The sequence below is a fragment of the Amblyomma americanum genome, chromosome 11 (genome assembly GCF_052857255.1).
Source record: "Amblyomma americanum isolate KBUSLIRL-KWMA chromosome 11, ASM5285725v1, whole genome shotgun sequence".
In the NCBI taxonomy this organism is placed as follows: domain Eukaryota; kingdom Metazoa; phylum Arthropoda; class Arachnida; order Ixodida; family Ixodidae; genus Amblyomma; species Amblyomma americanum.
This window is the reverse complement of record NC_135507.1, coordinates 31,898,185-31,923,755: the sequence shown is the minus strand read 5'-3', so window position 1 is coordinate 31,923,755 and position 25,571 is coordinate 31,898,185. Positions and strand designations below refer to the sequence as shown.

General features: G+C 44.1%; 1 protein-coding gene across 1 annotated transcript in view; it reads right to left on the bottom strand.

Annotated features, from left to right (window-relative positions):
* LOC144111520 (neprilysin-1-like) overlaps positions 1-25,049 on the bottom strand; it is a 35,597-nt gene extending 10,548 nt beyond the window's left edge. Inside the window, exons 1-12 of the mRNA XM_077644846.1 lie at positions 24,846-25,049; positions 16,550-16,591; positions 14,634-14,795; positions 13,714-13,794; positions 9,957-10,156; positions 8,885-9,076; positions 7,414-7,500; positions 5,631-5,761; positions 3,537-3,762; positions 1,214-1,312; positions 808-885; positions 243-355 (exon numbers count right to left, since the gene is read on the bottom strand). Coding sequence (XP_077500972.1) covers positions 243-355; positions 808-885; positions 1,214-1,312; positions 3,537-3,762; positions 5,631-5,761; positions 7,414-7,500; positions 8,885-9,076; positions 9,957-10,156; positions 13,714-13,794; positions 14,634-14,795; positions 16,550-16,591; positions 24,846-24,936 — 1,502 coding nt within the window. The 5' untranslated portion in view covers positions 24,937-25,049. The remainder of the gene's footprint in view (positions 1-242; positions 356-807; positions 886-1,213; positions 1,313-3,536; positions 3,763-5,630; positions 5,762-7,413; positions 7,501-8,884; positions 9,077-9,956; positions 10,157-13,713; positions 13,795-14,633; positions 14,796-16,549; positions 16,592-24,845) is intronic.
* Positions 25,050-25,571: the final 522 nt, after the last annotated feature.

Genomic DNA, 25,571 nt, shown 5'->3' with positions numbered 1-25,571 from the left:
TCTTCCGAATGTGCGCCGATTTTTGTGACAGCCGTTCGGTCATCACAATATATCATCACCATCGTGAACCTAAATACGTCCATTGCCTCTCTCATATACCTCAAATAAACACCTAGTGACCTTAATTAACAAGGCCTTCAAGGGGAGCAAGTTTTCATTATAATCGTTGGGGATGAAAGGAGAGAAGTGGTGTGGATGCTACAAGATTTTGTGAGAGGAAAAAAAAAGCGTTAATGACTTACTCGGCTTCATTGTCGTACGGCTTTCGCAGCTTTAGCATTTCACGTACCCAGCGGTTATTCGATGTCCAGCGCATCATTTCAGCGAAGGAACAATTGATGTGCAGCTCTGGCACCTGTAAGAAGTGATTGTCCGTTGATCACGAAAAGCACGTTAACGGACACTATGCAGGAATATAACGGCAGCAACGAACGACGCTACACTGACAGACTGCCTGTCGAGAGCGCCAGCCGAGTTCTTTTTTTTGCGCAACAAGTTTTTCGTTTTGCTGAGAAAACCGCAATAGAAGTTCTGAATTCGTTTCTATCCGCACCGCACCTCTCCCTGTTGGGTCTATAAAGTTAGATAAAATAGTTATCCAGGAGGAAAACTGGTGAATCAATATCCATATCTTCCTTTTCTTGCTTTCCGTGCAAACCGTTTCAGCGTTCGTTTAATACCAAAAAAAAATATTTTTAAACGATCGAAGTGGTCAACGTACACTGTTTGAAAAGGAGATGTCTCGCTTAAGATTCTTTTAAATGCAGTCGAAGACGGTGATATATTCTAAATCGACTGCATACTCACATATCGGTAAAGATCTTCCAAGTAACTCGTGTTGTACAGCCAGTCCGGATATCCAATTTTTCTTCCCATTTTAATAAGCTGAAAAAAAGCCACAGATGGCGGGTTCATGCGAAGGAAAGTGAGGATAATTACATCTGAATTTCGCCCCTGGCTGACAAACGTAGCTGAAATGAGTCGCGAACTTCTACAGTAATGTGCAAACTGAAATTTCCAAGCAACAAATGTTTTAGTGCCTCTGCCTTGCGAACTCTTAGATGCGTCAGTATAATTTTGCGGTAGAGGTCGCAATATATGCCTCGAACGTAGGGAAATGAATCCCGGTGTAATGCCTAAGGAGGGCTAGAAAAATGCAGCGATCGGCATTTCTCGACACTTCGCAAAAAAAAAAAACAAGTTGACACGAAACCTTCTGCTCTGCAGCTTCCCTCGTATCATTGTTCATCCAATCAGCTTCCTGCAGCGTTTCGTTGAAGACTGCGATGAGTCGCCTGACAAGATCTTCGACCTGAAATAGGGAAGTGGAAGCACTTTAATTAAGAGTATCTTTATTGTTATCCTCATTATTAGCACACGAAGTTACCCAAGAGGAAAATGAGCATTGTGTTGCTTTTGGTGAGACGTGCCGTCCTTGCAAAAGGTAGCGAGGCAACCAGCTTTGTTTCTCAGTGGTATATGGTTGAGCTGGTGTGGACATGGTTATCCTCCTCTCAACATATTTACAGATTGAAGGGCACCTTACCTGCTGCACTACGCAGTTGCCTGGTTGCATTTGTAGAGGGCGGTACTTTAGTCTTTATAGACACCCTGACCGTTCGCTGCCTGTTGGTAATACAAATGTTTACGTTGCAGTTAGCCGCACGCAGGTATTTAATGCTAAATAAAAGGACATTTTTGATGCAGCAGCACGACAAGGCGCACTTTACGGATTATTGAGGCACACGTAAATACGTTCCTGGAGCCTCTGATACACGAATTGAAACTAATTAAGTCATACGACTTCGTAACATAGTTATACCATGTCATTACATGCTACGGTTCGACCTTTGACCTTCGCCTTTCGTCTTGACATGACATCTGATCATGACCTGATGTTCCACCTTGAGATCATTTTGAGATTACCTTGACGTGTGAACTTGAAAGCGGCATGTCTGCATGTTCTGACGATTCGTTACATGATCTTGACTTGACCTTCACAGTAATCAACAATTACCTTGCATGCACGTGTGGCAGAGTGCTATTACATGACCTTGACTTTATCTTCGCCGCAATCAACAATCACCATGCACGCGCACGTGACAAAGTACTATTGCACGATTTTCCGTGCTTAGCCGTGCCGAACCGTTTGTTAACCTTTTTTATATTCCACGTCAAATAGCCACCTGATGCTTTGGTGGAAACGACTAATATCTATTTATGTTTGTCTCAGTATGCGCCGACGTTAAATAAAAGGGGTGGACTGCATTCTGATAGGTGGCGACGGTGATGTTCATGTACAGCCATGGACCGAAGTTGAGGGGATGCGAATTCACGGAAAAGAATTTATTACCGCGCTGCCTTGATACCCAAAGAGATGGCACTGAGTCTGGTGGATAAGCACACGTGCCTTTTCATGCTTCCATGCTTTTCATTCATTTGCTTGGCAACGCAGCGCTACTTTTTTTTTCCCGCAAATCCGCATACCCTATATATTGCCTAGAATATATTCTAGGCACTATAACTTTACCACGGCGGAATTTAGGCTACATTCACCCCCCCCCCCACCTCCCACCCACACCCAGAATGCCAAACGCACTTAAGCCTTTGCTGGAGCAAATAATTTTAATATATGTCCAGCACTCTTGTACAAAAATTTAAAATATTGGAATATTGTAAGCTACTGTTATGAAATTATTCAAGGTGATGGTTCATTCCTCCAAAGCGTAACAAAATCTTTGTAAAATTTTTACGTCGCTCGCATCGAGGAATTAAGACTTCCATAGGAAACCAATGAGAAACGCTAAAACGTTAACGTTAACACGTTAAAAACGTTTGCTATAACGTTAAAACGTTATAGCAAAAACTTTAATAGCGAAAAAAATTCAAGCCTTCTCACGGCAGATCTGCGGATATACAGATAGTTATAGTGCAATCTTCATCATCATTACCATCATCAGCCTGACTACACCCACTGCAGGGCAAAGGCCTCTCCCATGTCTCTCCAATTAACCCTGTCCTTTGCCAGCTGCGCCCACCCTATTCCTGCAAACTTCCTAATCTCATCCGCCCACCTAAGCTTCTGCCGCCCCCTGCTAAGCTTGCCTTCTCTTGGAATCGGCTCCGTTACCCTTATGGACGAAAAAACTGCGTCCGTAGACTCTTTGTTGAAAAGTGCTTTTGTCCAGAATTGTTGGGTAGGATAATTTTAAACGACGCAAAGAATGAGGAAGGAAGGCAGGAAGGCCTCAGACGGTGCTGGAACATACCCACTACGGGGGAGTGGCCAAGACACAGGTGGTTAATTACTGGATACAGGAAAGTTTTGACAGGAAAAGCAGTGGCAATAGTATGTAGTCTGAGAGATTGGAGGAGGGAAGGAAAGGGGTCCTGTTAACTTGAAGATCGAAGACGGGACAATTGGTTAATGTGCATAATAGTACACAATGCCTGTAATGTTGCAATGTCGTACTGACTGAGAACGGGAAAAATAAATTAAAATGGGAGTCGATGAGCCTCCAGGAGTCTGCGAATACCTCTTCTTTGGCTTCTTTGCTGAACTTGTGCTGTACGTAGAGCAGTCCGACGATTTCGGGCATGGCGTCATTCACGATGTCAACACACTTTTCCCACCTTTGCTTGTCTTCGACCACTCCCGTTTTTGCTTTCGAGAGCTCGAATGAAGCATTTCGGATTTCTTTCGATACGTGATTTCCGAAACTTAGCATGACTTTCAGGCCTGCGTAGTTGTACAGTGTGTTTCTGGAACGAAAAGTTAGAACAAGGTGCTGCACTTACGACCAAAGACGGAATAGCAAAAGCATATCGGTAGCATAGAAACACTTCAAACTTTGTAAAATGGGCACAATTGTGAAGCCTGAGAGCGATTTACCTCGGCGCAACTGATACATGTTAACTCGTGTATTTGTATGGCTATGGTATGTTCTGTTGAGGTGACTTCGTCAAGCTCGTTATTCAGCAGCACTCGGTTTAAGTTTATAGTAGTTTTAAAGTCCCGAAGCGACTCAGGCTATGAGGGACGCTGCAGTGAAGCACTCCGGAAATTTCGACCACCTGGAGTTCTTTAACGTGCACTGACAACGCACAGTACACGGGCCTCTAGAATTTCGCCTCCATCGAAATTCCACCGCTGCGGCCTGGATCGAACCGTCGTCTTTCGGGTCAGCATCCGAGCGCCGTAAACACTGAGCCATCTCGGCGGCTTTCAGCAGCATTCGCATTTGAAGCTTCTTAACAGTGAACGATCGCAGCTTTGTTGGCATGTTGTGCAGTCGGCATCGAACGTGTGTACGGCGCTTGAAGGGCGCACTAAGATGGATGGAGGGGTTTTAGGATAGATTCTGTTGGCGTTCTCTTTGCATCGAGGCGATGGCGGTAAGTGTTGAGTTGAGGAAAGCAGGACCAGTTTATTGTCCGGGCCGGAAAACACTGTCCCGGGCCCAGAACGAGCTCGCGCGACACGCACAGCGTGAATCACGTGATCGCTCATCCAGGCGCGTTCTCGGCCTAGCCTCATGGAGTGGCTAGGCTACTGCCTACAACAGAAAGGGTATCATGCTCGAAAGTGTAGCGTCGTAAACTCCTGCAAGCTCTTTGTGTACAAGAACATGCCCTGAAAAACCTTCAACTGCTCCATAATTTTGCCTTTTATTGCCTGCAGCGCACTCGAATTGCTGGCACCGGCAGAACGTCGCGTGGCACGGATAGAAAATATTAGGACTTTTTCTCAAATGGTTGCCGTTGTTATCTTTCGTTTCTGTCAGAAAAAAAAGCGCGATATGATTTATGCGCCTTTTATAGGGAATAAACTATTGCAACAGTAGCAAGAAGTTCCGGTTATGTATGTATGATGCATTTACAGTTCTAGACTGTGCCAATCGATAACATGTATGAAGTACTGATAGCTTGTAATGTGAGTAAAACAGCAAAGTATTCGGCAATCACTGTCCTTTTCAATAAATGTTTCAAGCGCTAAGCTCTTGCGGCGTGCTTTATCATCGCAGTTCACAGTACGTTCCAGTGTTTCAAAAGACTGCAAGTGTTAGAATGTTTGTCGTAGTACTGCTTCTATTTCGCTGTCCTATGATGCCAATGGATGCATGAGCAGCTTTTGTCTAGGCGTGTATACTTGTAATAGCGATGTTAAAATCCCTGCTGACCAGCTTTTGTTTCTTTATTTGATTTTTTTAGTACATACCACTAGCCTCTTGTACGAGGCTGTTGCAGGACTGGGCGAGTAAAAAAATTTACAGAAACAAAAATAAAAAGGCGGAATGTGCATATAACAAACCTTAAAAACACTCTGTAAGCACAGAATAACGTAAAAAGTCAATGTTAAAAACATCAACTCGTAAAATTCACAACCTGCAACAACATTAATAAGCAAGGATAACAGTAGCCGCGACAGATAAATTCACAATAGTAGTAAACAATACATGAAATAACAAGCAATAGAATCGACAATAAAAAGATAAAAGAGTATTATATGATTTCAGTCGTGCACCCTGAGCGAACGATTTTTATTCGATCTTACTGCAGATGTCCTGCCGTTTCCATGTCGGCTTAAAGCCTAAATATAGCTTTAATGTGTCCGTTATTTCGTCACTTACGGGTCGGCACATTCCAGGAAATGATTCAGCTCTTGGTAGTATTTCAAGGCGTACAATTCTACTGTCTCGTTGTCACTTAGCGTAATATTCGCCCTGGAGAATTGTTTCTTCAGTAAATCGAGGAGCCGAACCTGTTGAACAGTTAATAACAGGCCATTCGGAAGATTTTAAAAGCAACATATACTTAGCAAGTGATAGGACTGCGCTTTTGCATTGTACCTGAGCTATGATTACTCTGCACTCCTCTATTTGCACAGGTTCGCGGACACCGGCCTGTTTACGATGACGTCATAGTGAAGTACCGCCTGTGCCGCAAGTAACCAGGCACCATGGTTAACTTATCGCTCTTATGGCGGACGCCTTACGGCTTCCCTAAACCCGAAAGGTCTTGAAAGGTGAGGATAAGGGTTTACCGTACCTTAAACAGCCTTAGAGCTGGGGGGTGGCAGAACTGTCCCTCTGTATGACTGTGAAGCAAAATTGGAAAGCCGGCCAGTTTTCTTTTACTCTGAGGAGTGCTTGAATGCTATCATCACTTCCAGCCTGATTCTCTCATATCTGTCCCCGCCTTCAGTCCAAGTATAAAAGGGTCAAATACGCTTTCCTACAGGTGGTTACATTTCGGAAGGCTGTGTTGACATAAAACCGCTAATACGGCAATAACGGGCTAGTTGGCTGTTCGCTGTAGATAAACCGCGCCTGACGGATGCTAATGACACAAATACTTACGCAAAGAACGACAGACAAACGACCAGCTTCGTCTGTCGTTCCCTGTGTAAGTCCTGTGTTCTTAGTGACCGTCAGGTGCGGTATTTGGAACAACATAAATCCACAACCGACTTCCAGCTTCCTGTCCTAATCTCCCCGCGAAATTTTGTTTCTTACTTTGACTACTCCAGTGCTTTTTTTTTATAGCGGTAGATGTTCGGTTTTATCGTTGGGTGCTTTTCTACATAGGGCTAACTATAGTTTGTTCAAATACGTTGAGTCGTACGCACGTTTGTCAGTGCAGTAGTGCGCGTTGTGGAAGAAATAAACCGAAACCTTAGTCGCTGTTCCTACGTTATGGACACAGTGCTTGCGCATTTGAATGGCTATGCTACTGCGCTGGAGAGTCTGCCTGTGAAACCTATTAGCAGCTTAAAAATTTCTCTTCCTTAGCTCTGCAGGGCTCCGTTCAGGAGCTCTTAGCAAGCTTGGAGACAGACCGAAAGAACTACAGACCTTTCGCGGTGGCCAGTCGTTCGTACGAATAAAGTACGGTATACAGATATATCCAAATGAAAGTTCTCGCGCTAAAGGGCTTAGCGCACCTTGATATTGTCACGTAGTGGTGACGGCAGTCGAAGCAGCGATGAAGACGGACGAAAGGGTCTTCTAAAAGAACTGTTTATTGGGCTGACTTGCACCCACAATGGACTGAATCACTCGGCGGCGGCGAAGCGACACGCGTGCTCGGCGGTCGTCGAACAGAATGCCCGGCGCTGTCGGCCGTGCTCAATTTAAAGCTGATAGCGAACTTTCGAGATAAAGAGCGCAAAGTTACTAGAACATTCAGGAACAACGTAGAATCAGCTCTGCCTGGCTGCGATCAATCGAGATAAATCTAGTCACGTCTTGCGTCGCAAACAAAGCGAGAAAGTGATGTGGCGGTAGATTTGAAAAACGAACAAACACTGCAAATATTCGCGGCAGTATTAATGTGAGGGCATGCGCATTCCCGCCTGTCATCGACGGCAAGCCGTAATGCAGCTATGAACTGTTAAGTCGAATCATTACTTACTTGCGTGAAATTCTTCTGCAGCTCCCCGATGGTGGTTCTGTTGTAAATTTGCATGAGGTCTCGCCTCTCTTCGGGAGGCGCCGTCAGCTGAAAGCAAGGAGGGCTTATTTCAAGTAGGGCGACGCAACAATGTCTGCTCAATGTCAAAGCCGCACTGTGGTACGAAACTGACGCCTTTACTCCGAACCTGCACTATAGCAGGCGCATGCAAAATAAATGGTGGTTGGTTGCGGCGCATGCGCAGAAGACCACGCAGATGTTATGAGGACGAATGTTCATAAATCCAGAATGTCACGTGATGGTCCGCATGCTCGCGTTCGTAAGCCTCCGTTTATCGCAAGCTCTGCTGCATGTTCCGCGAAGCCATTTTGACGAAGTTAGGGAATGTGTAGTTACTTTTTCCAAGAGAAGGCAAGCGTAGCAGGGGCCGGATGAGATCAAGTTTGCCGGGATAGGAAGGCCGCAGCTTGCACACGACAGAGTTAATTGCAGAGATATGGGAGAGGCCTTTGTACTGCAGTGGGCGTAGTCGGGCTGTTGATGATGATGATGATGATGATGATGATGAGTTACTTTTTGCGGCATTATAATGTCAGGCGAGGTACATAATCTCTTTTGTGCTGTTAGCTGCATGCTTATAATATTTGTTTAGAGTGTTACCGTTGGAAGAGCTGGTGATCGCAGCCAATCAAGAACATTTTACTAATTTCACATTCTGTGATGAAGCTGGCGTGCTAAATAACTCGGGAGAGGAATCGCAGCACGTGCTTCTGGGCTTAGACACGCAAAACATGTTAGCACAACGTAATGTTATTATAAAGAAAACAATGAGATGCTCAGAAGTCTGCGAAGGGAAGAGTTTGCGACGGACAATGATGTGTTGGAAGTGCGGTAATTCATATATCCAGGTAAACCCGTGAGAGCATATCCAGAGCATGAGAGCTAGATAGCTAAGAGAAGAGTGGAATGGAATGCATTTGACACTCTCAGATCATGAATAGAAGCTGAGCTATACCCCTAAAAAGGAAGATATATAGCAATTGAATCATGCCAGTGGTCACCAAGAGGGCTTGAACATGGAAACAACGAAAACGGCTACATTGAAATTGATGACAGCGCATAACGACATGGAAAAGAAAACAACAGGGGTGACAATAAGACACAGGAAGGGCGAAGTTTGGGGTAGCTGACAAAGGGGAGTTAATGATATCCTATTTGTGATCAAGAAGATTAAACTTGTACTGTTCGGACGTATATCATTGTTGAATCAAGCTATTATTTGTATTACCTTGGCATTGGTAAAATGTTTATAGGAATCTATAGCTTCCACAAAACTACAAAGTTTCTGTGCAAGCTGCATTACTTTTCTTTGGAGCTACATGGTGCGCTTGAATGGATAATAACGAGTAATTACTCCCTTATTATTGGGCTCACCTTATATCACACGAAAAAAAAGGCGTTTGGTACTTACGTTAGCCAACTGCCCTTCGAAATTTACGAGTTCCTCCGAAAGCTCCGTCAGATTAGTCTCGCTGATGTTGGGTCTCATGAAACGGAGTGCCGTTTTGATGAGCTGCTTGTAGGCATCAATTATTTTCTTGTTTTCTTCTTTCTCTGGATGAATGATTTGGTTTCTTCCCACACCGAAATCTATTTGATCGAGCTGAAAGAGGTCAAATCATAGGTGAATCAGTGCGCATCGAAAAGCACGATCAAAAAATGATTCGTTTCGTTCTTCAGCGCGAATTTTGCTTATAACGTATGATATTATCACAATAACATTTGTAAATTGTTAACGCTCCTGCAGATCCACATACAATGAGCGACCGTGACCGGGGCTGCACCACGTGCTACACATCGGGCCCTTTGTCACCCGCCAGAGAAGAGGCAGCCACGTGCCGTGTGATAGCCACGTGGCGACCAGATGCTGGGCATTCACGGGCCACGTGTGGGCCACGTGCTGGCTATATGATGTCCATGCGGTGACCCCTGTTTCACCCGCGTTGCCGACACGCGCTGGACACTCGTCCGGGTGTATACAGTGGCCGCGCGTTGACCACTCGCTGGTCACATTATGTACTTGAAGCACCTGCTCCGGGTGAAAGTGGCGACAACGTCGCCCTCAAGAGTGAGCTCGACTCCTGCCTAAATTACGGCTACAAGAAGAGAGAAGGTGTGATCGTGCGCCTGTGTGCAGCTGTGTCGAGGGGGAGCGAGTCACGTGATTTGACAGCGGCGAGGAAAGCGAGCACCGTCGACTCAGCGCGCGCAGCAGTGGCGAGGCGTGGAGAGTCATGTGACATGACGTCAGGGTCAAGCCTCTGCTCCTGCTGGTTTGAAGGTCAAATTTCAGAGCCACATGACCTTCAGCTTTACACGGGAAGAGTGGAGCTTTCGCTCTAAAAATGCCGTGTTTCCAATTCGACAAGCAGCCATGAAGGATACCGTCTGGCTTTCTTCGTACGCTCTGTTTCTTAAAGGACTGTAAAATGAAAACACAGCAGCTTCGTTGGCTGCGTTAATTGCGGCCGCCGTCTGCTCACCCCAATGACGTTAGAATTCAGCATCTTGACGTCTCTTCCTACGTTGACGGTAAGGACAGGGAAATATCCGGTCGTGTTCAGCACTTGGGTGCAGTTTTGAAACATCCCTTTAGTGTCGTTTGTTATCGGCCAGTGAGGAACTCCAGACGCGTTCATTATTGCCATCATTACATCGAGTCGATCTCTTGATGTCGGAACAGCTGAAAAAACAAATAAAGGACACATAAATGTGTATATGTACAGTCGTCCATACTCTTGTTTAGAGCGCTAGAACTGCGCGCTCTGCAGTGAGTTTATGACAATTGTCACTGCCTGGTGGATGAGATGCATATTTTAAAGACATCAAGAATTAAAATCGATCTCTGGGAATGTGCATCCCTGGTAATATCTTGTTTCTAACCTTGGCCTACTCATGAATGATGCAAGTGTCATAAGTGACGCTAAGTGTCTCGAGCACTCGAGTGCTGCAAACAGCAAGTACATGGACAACAGCGCGCCCACACAGGCGCACTCACACACACACGCACACGCACATACGCACGCGCACACGCACTCTCTCTCTCTCACACACGAACACACACATGCACACACACACATACACATGCACACGCACACCAACACACTCACACACACACACGCGCGCGCACACGCTCACACGCACGCACGCGCACACACACCCCAACACATATATGCGCACATAAATGCATGCATTCGTGAATAGGTTACATGCAATAATGCTAAAGCGCATACATACAAGGGCAAAGAGCAGGTCATGTGAGCGGGAAACACTGACGATAGTTCTGTTATTAGCCGAGAACAGTATTGTAAAATGAATGTCATGCTCGCGGCATCTGACTTGTGGTAGTTAAGTGAGGCAGTCATTGACAGAGATGGCGCAAGTACGACAAGGTGTGTTTTGGATCTTTTCCACGACAGTACGTACTAAAGGGGACAAAAAAATTCTCTATGATGCTCGGAAAGCGATTTAGGCCCATAGGCCCCACTTTTCTCAGCGATTACATCGTTTAATTAGCACACATTAAAGAACGCGAGTTTGAATTTTCCCTCCACAAGAGTGGTCACGATCCATTGGCTAAAAATAGAACTATCGGCTTCGTTTGCGGCTCACGCGTCCTAGAGACTTTCAGTCCCACCTCTAAAAACCTACAGCCTTCGCCATGAGTAAAGTGCAGAAGAGGTTTGGACCCGACCCCGGCGGCTGCGTTTTTATGGGGGAAAAACGCTAAGGCGCCCGTGTGCTGTGCGATGTCAGTGCACGTTAAAGATCCCCAGGTGGTCGAAATTATTCCGGAGCCCTCCACTACGGCACCTCTTTCTTCCTTTCTTGTTTCACTCCCTCCTTTATCCCTTCCCTTACGGCGCGGTTCAGGTGTCCGCCGATATATGAGACAGATACTGCGCCATTTCCTTTCCCCCAAAACCAATAATAATAATAATAATAATAATAATAATAATAATAATAATAATAATAATAATAATAATAATAATAATAATAATAATAATAATAATAATAATAATAATAATAATAATAATAATAATAATAACAATTGTCATTATTATTATTATTATTATTATTATTATTATTATTATTATTATTATTATTATTATTATTATTATTATTATTATTATTATTATTAGAGGGTTGGATGCTGTGTTGCTTGTTGCACATTCCAAAACGTCGTGAATGTGAAATGAAGTGTTGTCCTCACCACTCTGTAAGATAGAGCTTCCACGGATGCTACCAGAGCCCCAATACACGACCCAAGAGGAAACCCATTTGGAATTTTTAGTTTGGCAAACGTTGTACCTGCCATCGGGTTGAATTCAATCCCGAACACTGCGATTCGGTAATGCTTGAAAGTGTTTAGCTATGCTCGCCGAGTCCAGCGTTCTTGGAGAATTTTAAGTGTGTCGCAACGGTGAAATATTCCAACGTACTCTTATCAAAATAGTGATGGTCCATTCTTCCAGTGCATGGCAAAATATTTTTAAGTTTATCCATCGCTGGCATCGAGTAGTTGAGAGTGCCGCAGTAAACCAATGGGGAACGTTTTCGATGGTAGCGAAAACGTTAATAGCAAAAAAAATTCAAGCCTGCTGAGGGGAGGTTTGCGGATATATTTATTGTTGTAGTTGAATCTTGGGACATGTGAATAAGTTGCGCTCATGATCAACTTACCCCGCTTGTTAAGAATTTCAGGGTATAGATCTGGCATCCGTACAGATGAACGAGCACTTAGCAAGGCACTTTGAGCGGGAACGTGAAGGACGCTTGTTAAGTACTAAATACAGCCGGGCGTAAAAAGCAAATTGTTTTCCTTTCATAACCGATATTCGCGTTTGATTCCAGTCTCATAGCAGAGCTCCATGAAACAGACTTGGCTTTTGTGAGAATTTCCTTATAAAAATGGTCTGTATACAGTCTATAGACTTCTTACACACTCCATTACCTTCCTATAGATATTTTTGTCTATTCGTAGTTTGTAGACTGTCAATGAACAAAAGTTTATTCAAAGTTTGTGGCCATAAATCTATAGATTGTCTAGAGACTGTCTATAGGATTTGTATTGCCTATAGACTGTTCTCTAGGGTTTGCCTATAGACAGTCTATAGACCTTATAGACAGAAGTCTATGGACAGTCTATAGGTACTGAAGAATTCTTTAAGGCAAGTCCAGTTAAGAAAGGGCAGCCAAAGAATATTTTTTCGTTTACAATAATTACCATTTTGCTAATCTGAGGGCAGCTCACTTTTGGTCTGCGGGAAGAGTGTGCATGCAGGAGCTGTAGTCCTCAACTGCAGCTTCTAGTGCTACCAGCACTAAATTAGTAGTAGTAGTAGTAGTAGCAGTAGTAGCAGTAGTAGCAGTAGTAGCAGTAGTAGCAGTAGTAGTAGCAGTAGTAGTAGTTGTTGTTGTAGTAGTAGCAGTAGTAGTAGCAGTAGTAGTAGTAGCTGTAGTAGTAGTAGTAGTAGCAGTAGTAGTAGTAGTAGCAGTAGTAGTAGCAGTAGTAGTAGTAGTAGTAGTACCAGTAGCAGTAGTAGTAGTAGTAGTAGTAGCAGTAGTAGTAGTAGTAGTAGCAGTAGTAGTAGTACTACTAGTAGTAGTAGTAGTAGCAGTAGTAGTAGTAGCAGTAGTAGCAGTAGTAGTGTAGTAGTAGTAGTAGCAGTAGTAGCAGTAGTAGTGTAGTAGTAGTAGCAGTAGCAGTATCAGTAGTAATAGTAGTAGTAGTAGTAGTAGTAGTAGTAGTAGTAGTAGCAGTAGTAGCAGTAGTAGTAGTAGTAGTAGTAGTAGTAGTAGTAGTAGCAGCAGCAGCACTAGAAAAAGAAGTAGTAGCAGAAGTAGTAATATTGGAAGATGTCTCCAACAACACAATGTCCAACATGGTTGTGCCTATCGTCTTTGTTTCGCAAATATCTGTACTGCGAACTTCATGCCGTCCGAGCAGGTACAGCAGGTCTAAAGAGCCCCAAAGAAAACTCCTTGTTTTCTTTTTACTCTGTTTTGCTGCTCTTGAGGTTTTGACCAACTTTTCTGGTGGTCTGAAAGGGTAGAAACATTGGAGCGACTACTAGGGCCCACAGCCTTTAGACACAGCACAATCTCACTTTCTTCTTTACCAGAAGACTTTCTCGAGAGCAGGCATAATGCCTTCCGGAAAGCTCCAACCAACCGCCACCATTGAGCGAGGGCAGAATTCATCGGTGCAGTTTCCTTGAGGATGGAAGGCTCACGTACCCATGCAAGTGTTGTAAACGACTGCAACCTTGTCTGTAATGTTCTGGCACTCGTAAACCATGGTCATATTTTCCAGTAGGCCTAAACGGGCGAAGAAACAGAGGCGATGATATCAGATTAATGGTCGGGAGATAAAGCCCCATGCCTATGCTCCAGCGTCAACTAGCACACATGCGTAAGCATGAGCAGTTGGGGTAGCCTGGTGCACAATAATTTCACCAGAAACAAAGAATCGATTAGCAAAAAGCGGCCGAACTGCCTAAAAGGAGGCCGTTCTACAAATGTGGTTGAGCTATTGTCGTGACGTTGGGGTAAACCGTCTTGCGCCTGGTGTCCCTTTGAGATGCCCCGCTAGCAGGTGTGAGGCATTTGACCTTGACGTTATGATAATATGTCAACCGCATTTGTGAGGGGGCCACTATTGAGGGGCCTTACTCATTCCTTGTTAGTTGTACCCTACTACGGTGCTCCTTTTCAGCTCGAGTCATATGCGAAACGTTTACGGGATTGAGAGAAATACTTTGAAAGTAATATTCCGGGTATAAAATAATGACGTTCTAACAGGACGCCCTAAGAATGAAAAAGACACCATTCAATTTTGTGGCCAACTCATGTTCACTGCCAAAAATAACTGCTACGTTTCGACACTATCGGCCCTAGACGCTCTAATCTGGAACAGATTTATTAAAACATTAAATGTTGCTATTTCTGTAATCTCACCTGGCGATAATGAAACGCCATGTCCCACACAGTGTTAACCAAGAGCAAAAACTGCGTGCTTGATTTGCGTCGCTGGGCGGCTTTAAAGACATGAAATGGAAATAATTTCTTTGCTAAAAAGTTATTCGGAAAACAAACAATACATATGCTTGGAAACTCTAGCGTGATAGTAAATAGAAAAAATATTGGGCGTGCCTTACTTTTAAGCGTCTTCTGCAATTCATCCCTCAGCAGTCGGAAAGTGCCCGTCGAAGACTTGCTGGGTGGTATTTCGTGACTCTCGATCCACCCGCCACAGGCGTACTGGTAGAAGTCTTTGCACGGATCAATGCACCGGTCGAGGGATTCATTGATAAGCTTGGCTATTCAGGGAAATAAATAAGTACATGAAAAGTTCTATAAATCAAATAATCAGAAACGATGAAGATGAAGATAAATTATTATGGCGCAAGGGCAGGTTTGGCCAAGGAGAACCAGGCGCAAAGTAGATTTCATTGCACAAGGTGGGGTCAAAAACCTATTTCCTAAGCGTTTCACCCTAAAGAAGCCTAGAACCAAGCGGGGGAATGCTTTTATCTATTATATCACCGCTAGGTACCTGGCGGCACTGGGGATCTAACCGCGCACCCCACGCATGCGAGGCGGATGCTCAAACCACTAGGCCACCGCTGCGGTGCTTGACCAGGAAAATCGACTTGTTTTAATACCATGCTGTATAGCGGTTACAATCGACAAAACATGATAATTAACAGTTTGAGCATGTATTCATTAATTAGTTCTTAAATATGACTGATAAGTGCAGTTTTTCTTATATTATTTTACTCTTGCGCATAATATCGAAATGTCGCTTTAAAACTTTGTGGATAAATACCTGTAACCAGAAAACTCGCAATTCCGTGCCACACGGATTGTTCCCTCTCATATTTCGTACGACTGTACATCTCTTCCGTTGAGGCCTCTAATTATATCTCATTTCTTCTTCGTGCGGCTATGATCCCATGGCGGTCAGTTGTTACACGCTCGTTTTGTACAATCCAGCATGAAAAAGAATAATTTAATTCTGTGCGTTTGAAAGGGGAGGGGTGTCGTGCGCTGTCGTTGGTAACTAATAAGGCTTTCAGGCGAAAGCCTTTCTTGGTTCAAGAGTGGCGTGGACGGAAGTTGTCAACAGAGGCTGTCCGCAAAAGTGTCCGCACTAACTGCCAATCATAAGAAAGAAAATTGGACTGCAGATAGAAATTGAGCCCGGGCCGTCGGCATGTGAGACGTTGACGCCGCCACCCGCCACGAAGTTTAAAGCCGAATAAAGGCGTGTCTAGTGAATGCACAGTTCTTAACAACGGACCTTAGAGATATGTACCGAGGCATACATGAGTAATTATGAGCACGTTAATTACAGAGGACGAAATCAAGCGAGCAACAAGTTTCCGCCGTTTCCGGTAAGTTTCTTCCGTGCTTGGCGTGCAGTCGTAGCGCCATCATGCGGCACCCACTGAAACCCCCTTCGCAATTTACAACGCTGGCCCAGGAGATTTGCAGGTGTCGGACCGCACAGAGCTTTCGCATTTCCGCACATAGAGAGATTTTTGTGCACCTCCTAATTTTTGCTTTGTACATACAAAGCCATACATCAAAAATGCTTGCGCTTTGAATATGGAGTGTTTACAGGAATGAGTTCACCGTATGCAGACATGAGGTGTACACAAGGTACTTCTGCACGAACAACGGATCTTGTGCAAAATCAATTTATTACGTTGCTACAGCTGGGGCGAGATGTGAAAGAGCATGCGCGCACTGTTGCATCGCCGATGCGGCATTTCACGTCATGGTGCATTGTGGAAAGCTCGCTTCTGCGGCAAGGCGGAGCAGGTGTAAGACATTTGATTTGTACACCTTAACGCCCATTTCCCTGTCTGCCTGAGAGGCACAGTTCTGGGAGAACGGTAAATTTTTTGCCTTGAAAACCTTCTTCGTGGTGGTACGAAGAAGAGGTTTTATTGTAGAGTTCTCAATTACGATCAGAAAGCTTCCTATGTGAGACCTGCAGCTAGACATTAGGGACCGGGAACAACTCTAACCAAAAGTCAAACGCAAGAAATAGCCAGGAATACTTTACCTCGCTGCTGGCACTCTTCGGAATAACAGACTGTGTAGTTTTCTAGAAAGATGCGTCAAAAAGAAGGGGATTCACATGAGAAAAATAAAGTGGAACTTACATTTGTTAGCAGTGATACTATAAATATCGTTCCTACTAACTTTTCTTTCATTGGAATGGCCAAGATCGCTCCAGTATAAACACATCATGAGCTGGTAGGTGAAACCTAAGGTCTACTTCAAGGTTCGTGTCCTCAGGAAATTGTCGCCATAATACTTCCCGCAGACGCTGCCTTGAATTTTAAGTTCGAAGATGAATTCTTGTACTTTGAGGTGCTGCTGTCTTTCTTGATCTCGGCGTCCCACTAGTGGACCTAGATTTAATCGCCCGTCACCAACCACCCGCAAGGGCAACTGTTTTCCGCATTCATGACGGCAAATGCTTTAACTGCAATAATTCGACTTTGTCTTTCTTCATATCAGCTGTCAACATATTCAAAGTAAAAAAGAAACACACCTTGAATGCGCCCTAGGACGTACCGGAGAAAAGAAACCTTTTCTCACCGGTCAGCCCTGCTTGAAATGCCGAAAAAAAGCAGATCGAGATGCACAACAAATAATAATCTGCAAATTCCTGCACTTCGGGCTTCATTGACCCCGTTGAATGCATACCCAGCAATTCTGGACCAAAGTGTTCTTCAACGACGAACAGTTTATGAATGCAACGTTTTTTATATTTATTTATTTATTTATGTGCATACTGCAGACCATGGTTAGGTCCAAGCAGGAAGGGCAGGTGCACAAAAAGCAAAAGTAAAGCAACAAAAATACAATACAGCAAAGATAATGTAGTAAAACAACAATACAGCAATGCAAGACAAAGCAGAAAAAATACATAATACGCAATATCAAAGATGGCTGAGGAACGCGTCTGTTTTTCAGGGTTGATTTGGTTCGGTTAATGAGTTCCAGTCAGATATGGTGCGTGGGAAAAAGGAAAACTTGAATGAGTTAGTCCGGGCAAAATATGGTTTTAAAAGAGCTTTGTGATAGTGTCGTGTATTCCGTGTTGGCATTGGGGAAAGATAAGCAGAAGGGTCAAGTCTGAGTTTATTATTAAGAAGTAATGAAAGAAAATCTAAACGAAAATTTCGTCTTCTTACCTGTAGTTCTTCAATACCGTTAGCACGCATCAAGTCTGAGGGGGAGTCAGTGGGTAGATATTTTGAATATATGAATCTAATTGCTTTCCTTTGAACGTTCTCGAGCTTTCTTATGTTAGACTTAGTATACGGGTCCCAAATTATGCAAGCATATTCAAGCTTGGGTCTAATTAGAGTATTGTAACCTAAGAGCTTAACGTTAGCGGGGGCGTTTCGAAGTTTATGCCTTATATAACAAAGCTTACGGAATGCGAGTGAACAGATGTTATCTATGTGAGAGTTCCAGGAAAGGTTATTAGTAAGTGTTACACCCAAGTACTTTACGGACGCTACTTGTTGCAATGGTGATGATTCTAATTTATATGCATATTGTAGAGCGTTTATCTTGTTAGTTATGCGAAGAGAAACACTTTTATCTGCGTTCAGTGTCATGTCCCAGCGCTTGCACCACTGTACAATATTAGTAAGCGTATTTTGTAGGTCATTCTGATCGTTTTCATTGCTAACATCGCGAAATAAAACACAGTCATCAGCATATAATCGAATATGTACTCCAGTACAAACTTCACCGATGATGTCGTTAATGTATATTAGAAAGAGTAGTGGCCCCAGTACGCTTCCCTGTGGCACACCTGATGGGACTGGGAGACAGCCAGACTGGTGACGACCGATTGAAACATGTTGACTCCGGTTAGTTAGATAATCATTTATCCAGGAAATAAATATAGGCGCAAGTCCAATAGTTTTTAGTTTTAGAATAAGGCTGTGGTGTGGAACTTTGTCAAACGCTTTACTGAAATCTAGAAAGATCGCGTCAATCTGGCTGTTATTGTCAAGTGATGCCGCAAATGAATGGATAACTGAAAGTAGTTGAGTTACTGTGGAAAACCCTTTGCGGAAACCATGCTGGTAATCTGTCAGAATGTTGTTGCGATCTAAGAATTCATTAATGCTAGTTGCGACAATATGTTCCATTAATTTGCAGCAAGATGACGTTAAGGATATAGGTCGATAATTGGTCACCTGAAGGCGGTCGCCTTTTTTAAATACAGGTACGACTCGGGCTATCTTCCAGTCCTCAGGTACACACCCGGTTAACAATGACGCGCGAAATATAATAACCAAAAACCTGGCCAGAGATTCAGCATACCTCCGAAGAAAACCGTTAGGAATATCGTCGGGCCCTGGGGATGATTTAGTTTTCAGGTTTAGTAACATTGAAACGACACCATCATACGAGATGAAGTTAACTTCAGATGGATGTGCTGAAGTTGTGCTTGGTGCATCGTACAGTTTTGGTGTAGAAAAAACACTGTGAAAGTAATTGTTAAAATGGTGAGCAATGGCAGGCTGATTGGTAACCGTTGTACCGTTGATAGTCATTTCTGATATAGGGGCTTTTTTATCGCTAATGTGGCGCCAGAATTTACCCGGGTCGTTTTTTATGAAGTTTGGCAGAGTTGTTTTGAAATAATAATCTTTTGAACGGCGTACAGCAAGGGCGAGGTTTTCTCTTAAATGGTTGATTGTGCTCTGCTGTGCACGATGCTTTTTTAGCCTTTTGATTCGGCGTCTGAGATGAATGATACTGCGTGTCATCCAAGGCGTCTGCTTGCGAATGTTTTTGTATTTTACAGGTATGAAATTTATAAGGCAATAGTGACACATTTTCTTAAACTGATTCCAGAGTGCGCAGGCGTCGGTTCCATCAAATTCGACAATGCATGTTTCAAGATGCTCAATAACTGAGGCGTCATCGGCACGTGTGAAGTCCATGATACGATGTGCTTTACATGTTTTTGTCTTGGCAAGCGGTTTTATGGGAATGAAAACACTAACAAGATGATGATCTGAAAGTCCTGGTGCGACAGACACATTGCAATCATGGAAAACATGGGGAACAAATGCAAGATCCAACACTGAATTACTCATGCGAAATTCGCGGGTTGGCTCGCGAACCACTTGACACAAGTTGTGCGTGAACATAATGTCGAATACAATATCCACGTTTTTTTTGTACCCGGAACATGGCTGCAGACGTTCCCAGTCAACGCCAGGTAAGTTGAAATCACCGAATAGCAATATTTTACTCTTTTTGTAATTTGACATGTGAACTTGTAAATTAGTTAGATAATCTTGCGTTACGTTAGGAGGCCTGTAAACCGCATACAAAATAAAGCAATGTCCCCAGCAAAACAGTTTCATGCAAAGGCACTCAAGATCAGGTACATCTTCTAGCGAAATAGCCTGTATATTATTTTTAATGAGTACTGCAACTCCTCCACCTCTCGAGGGCCTATCCTTGCGAAATACCTTGTACGAGGGTGGAAAGATGAGGTCGTCGGTAATCTCGCTGTGCAGCCAAGTTTCTGTTATAACCGCAACGTGAGGGTCATGTTGTAGGAGAAGGATTTCAAGCTGCTCGGTTTTATTGGCGACGCTTCGAGCGTTAACATTAATTATTCGGAGATGCTTATTCACTGTCACTGTCGCAATTCCTTTGTCACCTCTATTACGTTTATGTTGGGGAAATCAGTATTTAGAAGCAGAGACCTTTTTATGGCTTAGAATTGCGTGATCTATGGAGTTGACTGCACCACTGAAGGCGTTAAGGGTCGTGTCTGTTTCGTACGATAGTTTTTTCGCAAAGGCACCTTGTCGTTCTTTTCATAGTCCCAAACGTAGGCTTGACTGTTGATAAAAATTTTGTCGAAAACTAATGAAACTTTGTCGCCTTTATCGCGGTTCGGCTTGGTACTGTTCCAGAGATTTCTTCTTATGCCTCTTGTTTTATATGAAAAGTCTTCACCGATCGATAGACCACTGTCTTTCAGTTTACGTCCTTGCTTTAGAATTTCGGTTTTTTGACGGGAGTCCAGGAGCTTGAATATAACTGGCCTAGTTTTGTTCTCTGCAGGTTTTCCCAAACGATGAATGCGCTCTATGGTAACTGGTGCGAGATCAAGTTTGTCCTGAATGATCTTTTGGTTAACATCACGCTCCAAGGACTCAGAAGTCTCGTCATCTTCTTCTTTGAAGCCGTAAACAATTAAGTTCGATCTACGGCTGCGGTTTTCCAAGTCATCTATTCTGTTTTCCAGGTTTTGAATTACACGATTCATAGATTCGAGCTGGTCTTGACAGAGAACGATTTTGGCTTCCAGTCTCGATACTGCGTCTAGTTTAGTTTCTATGTCAGTCAACCGTTTTTCTTTTATCTCTTTGATGTCTGCAGCTATATCTTCCAGTTGTTTTGAAAGTTGTGCATTATTGGGACCCGGATTTGTCTCAATATCACCATCCAGCGCTAACAATTCTTTCAAGTACAGAGCAACTCGATAGAAGAACCAACACATCCGTGGGCACGGCAGCAGAAATAGAAAGGGATCACTAGTTTAAGACGTCACTGAAGCAATCAATATTTTCGCAGATATCCACTCGGCAGGCCTACATTTTTTTATTGCGAAGCAATACTACTTTAGGTCGCACTTCAGCCCGTTCCGTGGCGAGGCGGTGGTAGGCACCATTGACCTTTAGCGTGACCTCGCTGCGTGACGTCACACCACGTGACCTAGAGTGACGTCACACCAGCTGTGTAAAAACGAGGCCCCATCTCACGCCGTCGCGAGGCGAGGCGGTAGCCACCAACGGCGGCCTAACTCCCTCTCCTCTCACCAGGGGCGCTACGGTCAGAGTGACGTCACACCAGCTGTATAAAACAGCTCCGCTCCTCTCGCCAAGGCAGTCATACAGCCAGATGTTACGATGGTGACTACGAACAAGGCACCTCGGCAGAATGCAAAGAGGAAGCATCAACGAGCTACGGAGACGGAAGAAGAACGAGAAGCTTCGCAATCACCAGGCTTAACCAAGCTATGCCACGGCCGTTGTTTTTTTTTTTTTTTGCTGTGAACGTTTTTGCTATCGTCAAAAGCAGTTGCCATCAGTTTTATATGGTAGTCTTTACTTGATGCGATCGATGGAAAAACTTTAAATGCATCATTAACTTCGACATTTTCATAAAAGTATCTTACAATATTCCAATATTCAAAATTTTTGTCCACGAATGCTGGACTGCCACACACTCGCGCTGTGCATGCATCTGTGCGCAAAATTCACGAAAGGAAAGCAAGCGCACGAAGCTAGCTGCCTGGTTCAGTGGACACCTCAATCAAGCTTTCACCTACGTGGCGGCAGTGAAAGAGAGAGGTGAACTGTTCGCGTTAGGAATGACAACGTTTTGGCAGAAACGCGGCACAGGAGCAATAGGCCGCCGGCTTTCTTTGGGTTCATTGGCGTTGGCGTTGACGACGTTGTAGACTCCGTTGATTTTGAGGAAAGGAAAGGCGCATAACTTGTTCCCTCGTTTAGTGGACACTTCAATGGCGCTTTTGGGTACGTGGTAGTGGTGTCCATCTGCAAGAAACTGGTTTCACGCAATACTTCGTGCTCTGCAATTCTAAACCACTAGCGATTTTTTTCTTCAGCAGCGAAGTTTCTGTCGAAACTATATAGCTTGCTTTGGTTGCCATCTGACTGCGCTTGAGTGGATGCTATTAATTACTCCCTCATTACCGAGTTAGTTCAATGTTCTGGTCCGCATGTGTGGTCACTTAGGCCTCCTTAAGTAGATTTATTCCCTTACCACTTCAAGAAGTTCACTGCCTGTCGTAAACTTTTTGCTTCCCAGGATGTTCATCATCGCATTAGTTTCCTTCACAATTCTTAAACTAATCATGCTACTTTGCCTTTCTAAGTCTTTAGTCCCGCTGTGCTTAGCTAGATTCTAAGCTAGCTCTTTGCAAGGGAATATCATTAACATTTCTCGGCAGCTCTGCCTAATTCAACCCTCTAAATACTTCTTATACACACTTAGTGAATTATACTGATGGGTGTCTTCTTGCTCTCACCCTTCTGGATTAGGTTTTCATATCCATTATTTTGGACGAAAGTGGTGGCTGTACAGCGCCTACAGATGGTTGCTGGAACACTTATATATGACGCTTCCACATCCTAATTAAGCAATGTGTGCACTACTGGTGTTGTATGGACTGAATGAAACGCTTGGCTGTGATCTATGAAGGCACGTTATAGGGACCCGTTATACCTTGCGCATTTTTCGACAACTCGATCAACGCTCCACGTAACCCTGTCCTGTGTCAGCTGCGACAACCTTATCCCCGCTAACTTCTTATTCTCATCCGCCTTACTAGATTTCTGCCGCACAAAACTACGATTGCCTTCTGCTGGCATCCAGTCCATTATCTTAAAAGACCATCGGTTTTCTTGCCTTGACAGATGCCCTGCTCAAGCCCATTTCTTCTTGATTTCGACTAGGACATCATTACCCGTGTTTGATCCCTGACTCACTCTGCTCTCTTCCTGTCCTTTAATATTACACCTATAATTTTCCTTTCCATAGCGCACTGAGTTGTCCTGAGTTTAAGCAGGAACCTCTTCGTTATCCTCCATGCTTCTGTCCCGTAGGTGACTAGGGGTAATGCACAGCGGTTATATATTTTTCTCTTGAGGCATATATGTAAACTGTCATCCATGAGTTGAGAGAACCGGCCAAATGCGTTCCACCTCATTATTATTCTCCCAGTTATTTCCCTCTCATTATCAGGATCTGCGATCACTACCTGCCATTAGTAATCATATTCGATAACCACTTCCACAGTCTCGCTAAAAATTGTAAACTGCTCTTCCCTTGCGAGACTGTTGACATAACTTTGGTTTTCTGCATATTAATTTTTAGTCCCACCGTTCTGCTCTGCCTGTCTAATTAATAGATCATACTTTGCAGTTCATCGCCTGAGTGACTTAGCAATCAGCAAATCGCATATTACTAAGCCAATCTTCATGCACTCTTATTCCCAACTGTTCCGAATCCAGGCTTCTGAATACCTCCCATAAACAGGCGGTGAATAGAAATGGCGAGATCGTGCCACCCTGTATGACACCGTTCCTTACTCGCATTTTATTGCTGACTTTATAGAGGACTACGGTGGATGTGCTGTCGTTACAGATGTCTTCCAGTATTTTGACATAAGGCTCTACACCCTGGCTCCGCAATGCCTGCATGACTGCTGAGGTCCCGACAGAGTCAAATGGTTTCTGGTAATATATGACGGCTAAGTATAGGGGCTGGTTAGTTATAATCTGCGCGCATTTCTATCACCTAATCGACAGAGTGATTATGGTCTATTGTCAAGTAGCCTTTACGAAAGCATGCCTGATCATTTGGTTGATTGGAGTCTAAGGTTGTCCTGACTCGATTAGCGATGTACTGTACTCCATATACTATATTCAATATTGGGGCGATACCGGTTCTTGTGGGATATGCGCATAGGACCCTTCATTTTCGGGTTTTGTTTGATCCGGAACACGGGGGCGAAATTCGGTTGATATTTTTAAACTTCAAATTCTAGTTCATTGAAAACAAAAATTCATAATTCCAGGTTTTATGCGCCATTTTCTTTTTGCCGCAAAACAGTGTTCTGGTGAACGCTTGTTGCTGTTTTTTATATTTAATGTTATAAATATCCGGAAATAGGCGCAAGCTACCCGCTAAATTTCTTGTGGTTTCTGCAGCTGAGTGACCTGGGAAACTATGTCCTCTGGATGGCGCGTTTTCGAGTAGAAACCTAGTTTAACACTATGTTTAAGAAACATGTTCAGGGTGCAATAACCGAGCAAAACTGGTTTTTTTCCAAAAACAAAGGGACATACATATATCAAAAGGGCATTAGTTGCTGTATTCTCCGTCGAGAATAGCCGTAGCAGCACAGGTAATCAGCCACTACTGTAAATGGCTGGTTTAACTCTGATCCTCTGTTGGACCGGCCTTTACCAACACATTTCCAATACTGGGCTGATTATTGGGCTGTTGGGGAGTGCCACGTCTTCGTTGCTGCAGATTCATTTGACACTTCGGACTTAAAAGACCGAGAATGTAGTGAGAGGCTTATGCAGGGGATATTATCTTTATTGAAATTCGTGGTCTAGCTAGGTAATACTGTTCGCAGCTTATATGGGAACCATAAAAACGGGCGACTAGGCTCCGGGCCCGAGAAAAGCAAGCAAAAAAAAAAACAATTAGCCTCAGTTCACTCGCAACCGCAGTAAATTGGAGAAGAAAGCCCTGCAGCTTGCCTTTCGGACTTTCCGCACACTCCGGCGCTGAAGCTGCCATGGTTGCCCACGTTGACAGGCACGCTGCTATCAATATATTCGTGGCCGCCATAACTTGTATTCAGAGAGTGGACGAAGTTGAAGACAGCTGCTTAGCTTGAATGCGGAGAGTGACTGCGAGCGCACCGGTATATACTGGCCATCAAACGTGCCTTTTAAATGTCACACTAGAGATGAACTCCCGTGACGTCAGCCATGACATTTGGCTCAGCAAGAACATAGATGCCCGCACCGCACTTACAATGACACAGTAACAATAGAGTACACCGGGTGCTATCATTTTCCAGCTGCAAAAAAAAAATGGCTGTCGTTAAGCTCTGGTTAAACCTGGAGTGATGCGATAGCTCCAGCTGGTCGAGTGGAACTCCCACAATCGAACTGCGAAGTCAGTCTTTCGCCGCTCTGTTTGGCTGGGCGTTCCTTCATCTTCGTACCTCGACGTGATTCACTTTCTTCCCCTCTACACTCCCCCCCCCCCCCTCGGTTTCGCCGGCGCGCCGGCGTCCGCACCACGTGACCAAACACATGACCACGTGGCGGCGCCGCCAGTCTGAAATCTCGAAATGGTAGAGTAATGTAGCTATCGCTACAAAGCATCCCGTTTCCTGCTGAGGTTCTCGAGAGCTTGTATTATTTTTTTGAGAGAGTGACATAATGAGAGATGTACCAGAGGTTGCAATGAATTGT